The 7,752-nt window shown below is 38.4% G+C and overlaps 1 protein-coding gene across 1 annotated transcript in view; it reads left to right on the forward strand.

Moving 5' to 3' along the window:
• Positions 1 to 7,146, forward strand: part of anapc1 (anaphase promoting complex subunit 1) — a 60,513-nt gene extending 53,367 nt beyond the window's left edge. Inside the window, exons 51-53 of the mRNA XM_026189811.1 lie at positions 516 to 705; positions 5,492 to 5,623; positions 6,159 to 7,146. Coding sequence (XP_026045596.1) covers positions 516 to 705; positions 5,492 to 5,623; positions 6,159 to 6,301 — 465 coding nt within the window. The 3' untranslated portion in view covers positions 6,302 to 7,146. The remainder of the gene's footprint in view (positions 1 to 515; positions 706 to 5,491; positions 5,624 to 6,158) is intronic.
• The last annotated feature ends 606 nt before the right edge of the window (positions 7,147 to 7,752 follow it).

Genomic DNA, 7,752 nt, shown 5'->3' on the forward strand with positions numbered 1-7,752 from the left:
GTGTGTGTCAGGTTGGCTTAAGTTTTAAATGACTAAGTGAAATGAACTGAAAAAATATTTACCTTAAAGTTAGAAAATTCATTTACAAACACATAATATTCTTTGAATCATGGTTATCAAAAATCTAGACCAATAACAGGATATAACTACGTATATACATCATACAAATGTGTATATATATCAGATAAATTGGAAGGTGTATTAGAATGTTAAGTGGCCTTTCCTACTTTTTAGTTTTACCTGTTGTATTTAAAGTTCCTTCGTCTCATACCACAGAATCTTTATAGCCTGTTTTTCCCCTGGAGTACAGAGTTTTGCTTTGTTTTTTAAAATACAAATTCATACAGAAATAAAGCTGTGGCTAACAAACCACAAAAAAAATAAGCTAATGTCCTAATCAAATAATTTTGCAAGGTTTTTAAATGTCCACTGGTAGATACGCCTGACAGACCTTCAGTAAGTGCTCTACATCTGTTAAGACACATGAACACATTGCCTTTGCTGGTGTCTCTCAGGCAGTGTCAGCTCTGCGTCGGGGTGATTTGCTGCAGACCTTTCCCTTGTGGCAGTTGCGTCTGGTAGTGGAACTGTGGGACAGCAGGATGCAGCGAGGTCCTGCGAACCGCCGCGACACCCTGCTTACCTCTGAATTTCTGCCGGTCATGAAGAATGCGGTGGATGCCACACTCGACAGCTGGCTCAAAGGTGAAGAGAGATTACATGTTCAGAACTTTTCTTTAATTGGGTCCATAGTTTTATTTTGGGGTTTTTTGGACAAAGACACATTTTGCAGCTTTTCCTCCGTAAACCACAAGTGTTGAATTTGTATTTTTCATTGAGATAGAAGAAGAAACCAGTTCAAATGAAGGAGGCCATCTTTAGACTGAGAAACCAGAGTAAATCTATTAGAGAGGAACCACTTTAGGAGTGACCAGACAATCAATCCGGTGCATTCTTGAAACAGATGTATGCACTGGCCACCTCAGCAACACCCAAAGGCCTAAAAGAGCACAGAAGATAACTAAAGTACATAATGACGGAATTATTTCGGTGGTTAAGAAAAAAAACAACAACTTCACAACAGGGCTGTACTTGAAAGAATAACCTGAACCATAGGATATCATAACCCAAAGCACAGGATGACCTGACCCGAAGGATAAAGCAAGAGAAATCTAAGACTTTCTCAAGGCAATGGGATATTATTCAATGGTCAAGTTAGTCATCTGATCTTAACCTTGTAGAGCTTGCTTTTCAGTTATCAGTAAGGAAGCTGACTAAATATTAACTGATAATTTATGGCAAAGGGGTGGGATTAAATAAGTGTTTACTTCTTCCCACTCCCTTTCAACATGTAAATTAATCAAATAAAAAATTAATCAAAATTGAAGACAAAGCTGAACATAGAGACCCACAAACACACATTAGTTAAAGGCAGTTAGTAAACATCTAGCAGAGCATTTAAGGGGAAAGGGAATCCACTGTGACTGTGTGCAGAGGCATAACTACAAAAATGGTCTTCATTCAACAAATTGTGGGACTAACTGTAAGAGGGGTAATTCAAGGATTAATGAAGAGAGGTTAAATCTTACAAACCTTTAAACTAAAGAGTCTGTACTGAAACTAAAAATAGCCTAGTCAGGTCACAGAGGACTAATTGATAGTGTTTGATAAAAAATTTTAGCAGTTAAACCCAAGGTCACTAACTATATCTGCACTTAGTGTAGTTAATGATTAATCGAGATGTGTCAATCGTAAAAATTAATAATAAAAATGACTTATTTCATCCTGGATCAAACACTCAGGGTGCATTGCAGTCATGTATAAAAACTGTTTTATGTATAACAAGTACGCCCTACACCCCAAAAAAGCTGATGTTTTTTATGTGCGAAACAGGTCAGTTCCTGAGTTGAGGTTTTTGGTGTTTGCTTGCACAAACATCTGTCTTGCAAAGATCACATCTGTACCTAATTTCTTTTTACCCAAAGCGCTGCTGTTAAAATGTTAAGAAAGGAATGTTTCAACTCCAAATACATTCTTGACCAACAGAGATGGGACTTTCCTCTGTGCTGTGTAGCAAAGAATCTGTTTGCATTTCTTGCCTGGTTACACCACATTTAAACAGATGTAAAGCTGTGCTGAATGTGTTGGTAGAAGAAAGCACATGATGCGGGACAGATTGCTGTTTGCTGCTACAGATGTCTGATGTGGGTATCAATTGATGGTATCAACACGAGAACAACATGAAGAATGCTGAGCAAAGGCTCAGATGTCTTACCCTATTCAGTAACACATTTAGCAAACACAACTTCTGCTCACTGTGGGTCCTGCTCTGTCGAGTTGAAACGGTGTTAATAATTGTCTCTTATTCATTGAATAATAGATTTTTTTCAAGTGTTTCTTACAATATATATCAACAACGTCAGGGGGAATTTTTCAGATCTCAGGTTTTAGACTGTCCTGAATGCTCCATTTATTTATTCATTCATTCATTTATCTATCTGTATCCCCCTCCCTTTCATTCTTGAATTTCTATAATCTCCTTTCAGCTGCTCCTTTTGGAGTCGCCACAGTGGATCATCTGCCTCCATCTCATCCAATCCCTAGCGCCCTCCTCTGTCATAACAGACAGGGGAGGAGACACTCCCCATCTTCCACTACATCCATAAATCTTCTCTGTGGTCTTCCTCTTTTTCTCATCCTTTTTCTAACATATCCACAGTCCCTCTTCTGCGCATGTCCAAACCATCTAAATCTTGCCTCTTTAACTTTGCCCAGAACTTTTATAATGAAAGAGGATTTTCTTAATATGGTCATCTCAGAGACAGCTCTAACTGTGAGTACAGCAGCCACATTCACCTCTTTATGAAGGGCAGCCAATCAGAAAAAATGGTTAAAAGGAAGAGGAACTGCAAGGGCTTGTTTCAGGCATTGGCTGAACTGAGGCCCTGCATCAAGGCCTAGTATACAAAATATTATTATTTAGATTATTTAGAATTGTGAATCATAGAAAACTAATCTAACAGCATTCTCTGGTTTTGGTGTGCTTTGGATACCATCACCTTAGCCTCCAGTAAAACTGTGAAGAATCTTGGAGTCATTTTTGAGCAGGTTATGTCATTTAGTGTTCACATTAAGTAAAAATACAGAACTGCTTTCTTTCATCGACACAATCTCTCTAAAATTAGAAACATCCTTACTTAGGGTGAAAGCTACTTAATACATTTATTACTTCTACATGGGACTATTGTAATTCATTATTATCAGGTTGTTCTCAAAGTTCTCTGAAAAGCCTTAATCCAAAATAATGGAGCAAGAGTAGTGACACGGATTTTCTTCTATGGCTCCCTGTTAAATCTAAAATCTTTCTCAATTACAAGGTCTTCAATAATCCGCCAGCATGATATCGTAAAGATTTCCTCGTACTTCATTTTCCCGTCACTTTGCTCTCAGACTGCTGGCTTACTTGTGGCTCCTAGAATTTCTAAAAGTAAAATCATAGGCAGAGCCTCCAGCTATTATGGACCTCTCATGTGGAAGCAGCTGCCAGTCTCCCATAATTTGGGAGACAGGCATCATCATTAAAAGGGGGTTGTTTTTACTGTTGCCTACTGCTTGTGCATAGGGGATTATCTGATTGGTGCAGTTTTCTCTGTAATAATGTGGGTGACCTTTGTTTTTCATATTGTTCTGTTTGATTAAAATAGAGTTGAGTGGAGCAGGAATTGGCGCAATAGTCCACTTTAAGGACAATATGACAAGTTGTATGAGAGAGAATCAGAAGGCCACCATATGACAGGTGTCAGCTGAGGAAAGTCAGCTGTTAGCTAGACATTCTTCAAAAGCAATCAGTTTTTTTTTTCTACTGATAAACAAGCTTGACATTAGATGCATTAATATCAGCAAGTATAGACTCTGTGAACACATAACATGTATAGATAGATAATAGATATAGATCTAGTGAGCATTTATTTTTGCAGTGCCTGCATGTGACAAAGAGTTGGCTCTGCTGAGCAGCAGTGTCACATGCCGAGTATTTCACAGGCAGGATGTGTTTCAGCTTGTTTTCCTGTAATGGGTGTAGCACATTAATGTCATAGTTTAGAAGTTAACCAGCCTGTGTATATACTTAAACAAACACGCATTCCATCACAGAAATTGCACACACAAGTACACTAACACACCCACATGGTAATAAATGCACAATAAGCAGCGTGGGAAACAGGTGAAGTAGTTGGATGGGACTGCATTCAAGAAATAATTCAAACATGCCTTTACTTTTATGTTTTGTGACGCCTCTCGCCTCTGGCAGACAGCTGAAAGGAAATCCAAACTAGCTTGACCTCAAGCATCGGGAATGTGAAGTTCTCTGGAACTCAACCATGAATGAAATATGTATCAAGAGCTTGCTTGTTATTTTTATGATTCTTGTTTCAACCCTTGTATCTTTCTGAGAAGTGACTGCATGCAGCAGTGAATTCATTCATAAAAGATACTGAGGTACACAAGAAGTCACAGATATTTCCCAATGGGATTCTTTGAATTTCATGCAATACTAAAAGGGACCATTATCAATTAAAGATTAGTTTTGAATTGTGTTTTTAGAAAATGTAAGGAAATTCAGCAGCATAGGACTTATTTTTCTGAGACCTTTTCTCACACAACTGTTCTGAGAGAGATGGAGATTTCCACCCTTAAAATCACCAGGGGCATTTCCTGTTGAAATATATTTAAGGATGCGTGCATAGCCTGGGGACAGAAACACATTTCTACAGTCTTGTGACATGATTACACAGTTTTGAGGTAAATTGGCTTGCTTGAAAGTAAATCAAGGCGTGACTTTCCATGCCACATGCAGCAAATGTGCAGAACTGCATATTTGCCACATGGCTTGCTGACACGACGCACATTCCAGATAGCAACGAGTAAAGTTTTGTTTTTACATCAAGGCCACGGAGGGCAAACCATGAATCTGTTGTTCTGTCTGCTGTCACCTTGGCTAAAGTGGAACTGTAAACAGAGTTTAAATACTGCCTGTTGAACAGCTGCTGCTTTGCCTTTAAGCAGCCTTTTATTACTCCAGTTTCAGTGCAGAACTGTCCTTCATAAAGTCCTTGGCTTTCGCCAGATCACTGGTGCTAAGCGTCAGTCGGACCTAATAGTTCCAGAGGGATAACAAGCAGATATCCTCTTTTGGGATAGTGAAAACTATGGGTCCTCTGGTTTTAGGCACAAAAATCACTTTTTTTTTCTGTTTTTAGGTTTCTTTTGTTCATTCATTCAGTGTCTGTAATCCACATTGGCTCACTCTACCATGTATGAGCAAAGAAGACAAAAACATGACAGGTATCAGGTTTCAAAAAAGAAAGAAATAAAGAATGGAAAAAGGCATTTTCTAGTAAGATAATTGATTACCGGTATAAGCTTAAAAAAAAAATGTAAATAAAAAAAATATCTGTGTCTTCTCTCATCAAATATCTGTTTTCTTTCCTAGAAAACAGCTCTGTGTTGAGGACCTACATGAAGGGAGAGGCACTCTCAAAGGACACCCAATCGATCATGTTGGCCTGCTTCTTGGTGTACCGGTCAATCCCCTACCTCAAGAACGCACACACACAGCTGGAGGGTAAGACAAACATACGCTCACATGAAACTGCATTTGTACTTTTGCATATAAACATCCAGCATGCTGTTGACAGCATCAAGAATTTACCTCTATGACTTAGATCGCTACAATGTAACTAAGAGGGGGAAAGTAGCATTTCTACCATCATGATTGATTGATTGATTGATTGATTGATTGAATCTTTATTTTAAACATGTTGAAAAAGTACAACAAAATAGAATTAAAAGAGACAAATGAACAAAGCAAAACAAAAGGAAAACGAGCAACCACAACTCCAAATAACGTTCTTGTTCAAAAAGGAGCAGGAAGAAGCATAAGCTTATTTAATCCCACCCCTTTTCCACTATCTAGTATCAATAGACTACAGAAATACCTCCTTGCAATTACATTATATGTCATGTGTATTTATTTATTTTTTTAAATATTTTTCTATCTATCCATACATCTATCATACAGAACTTGAAACCATTGTACAAAAAAAATTCATATGATGAAAACTGCACACTTGTTTAAGGCTTTATTCTTTCACATGCAGGCTGCAGCTCACTTGGGGACTTACTGTTACTTAGCAGCCAGTTGGGCATCCCTTTGAGAGATTTGCTGAGGCTCGTACCTGTCCTTCTGGGTTCTGCATCTGGACCACACACACTGCTGGGATTTCCACTGCAAGCATTTTGATTGTGATTCTCAGAACTCGTAAATGGGCTGGTATCCTCTCAGAGAAACACTTCAAAGCCTTGCACTGCTGGCACCCGTGGGACTGATTTTCTACCTGTAACAGCTGCAAACAGGTGCAGCACGTGGGACAAAATGTGAGCATTAGACATCTTTTGTCTAAATGCAGCATGGCTGCCTTGAATGGAGAAGAACTGACTTTTTCCCTCTGAGGCTCTAGGAAATGAAATAACTAAAGTAATTATCTTTGTAACATATTTGTATTTAGGTTGGGTTTTTTTTAATGGTATAAAAAAGGTTTAGGCTGCAGTAATCGTGCAGTTTAACCTTTTCAGATGGTTACTCAGAATTCCAGTGGCAGATAGAACAGAATGAACTGATCATTATAATTCAGCTGTTGTCATATACTAGTTTTCAAGCTGAGTTCAGTCCACTGGGTTGAGTGAACATGAAAAGACAGAAAAGGCAATAAAAAGCAGAAGTACCTGCACACTCCATGAATACTGTTTTTATTCTGTGGCTTAATGTGGGTGAATGAGACTCCTCAACATAATCAGGACATCATCTGCCTTATTGTTTCCTCTTTTTTAGATCTCATTATGTCCACCACTTTGAAGATACTCTTTTTGAAAATGCTGCTGCATTTCCTGTGTTTTTATGTTTCTGACAAAGACCAGTTGCTTACTGCTCATTAAACCCTCACAAGAACTGCATTCATCTTTTTTGATGTGTTGTTGCCAGTGTCCGTCATGCTTGTTTATTTAGCTCAGATCTTACTTTTGTGGTGCCAGCCTTGCATCAGTGTGGATAAGATAAAGGTCGCTTTTTAAGTGATGCGTGAAACAAAATGGTCTGTGTTGTTTCAGGTGTCCTGCCACATGAAAGAAATCCCCTGATCTTCCAGTGATAGTTTTGTAGTAAAGCAATGTCCTCCACAGGTGGGGCTCAGTTTGCTAGTTATTTGCACTGTTACTTGCTTTAGTTTGCTTTGTGAATCTTTACACCAACACAGAAACTGTGATATGGCCTGAGAACGTGAGGTCAGCATCTAATCCTCTAAATTTTTGCCTTTATTTAACCAAACCATAACTCATAAAACTGTGGAGGTAATCTGAACGGTCAGGTTAAAATGTGCTAGTAGTAACAAAAAAACACAATTTCTTATGAAGTAAGTTATGCTGGTGTTTTCTTGAAGACATTTACAGATTTTTGTGTTTCTGTTTGATATTTGATGCTGAGCTTAGCCAGAAAATCTGACACCCCAGACTGGGACTTTCCTTTGCAGTTCATGACTGTAGCATAAGTGCTTAAAAATGCACTACTGCATGTAGTGGTGGAAATCCGAGTTAGTGAAAACTAACTGACCATTTCTTGACGCTTTTCTCTTCCAAAGTGCTCACGGAGTCAGATTTCTATAAAACAGTTTCACCAACAATGAGCAGAAATAAATTTTA

The sequence above is a fragment of the Astatotilapia calliptera genome, chromosome 13, assembly GCF_900246225.1.
Source record: "Astatotilapia calliptera chromosome 13, fAstCal1.2, whole genome shotgun sequence".
Lineage (NCBI taxonomy): Eukaryota > Metazoa > Chordata > Actinopteri > Cichliformes > Cichlidae > Astatotilapia > Astatotilapia calliptera.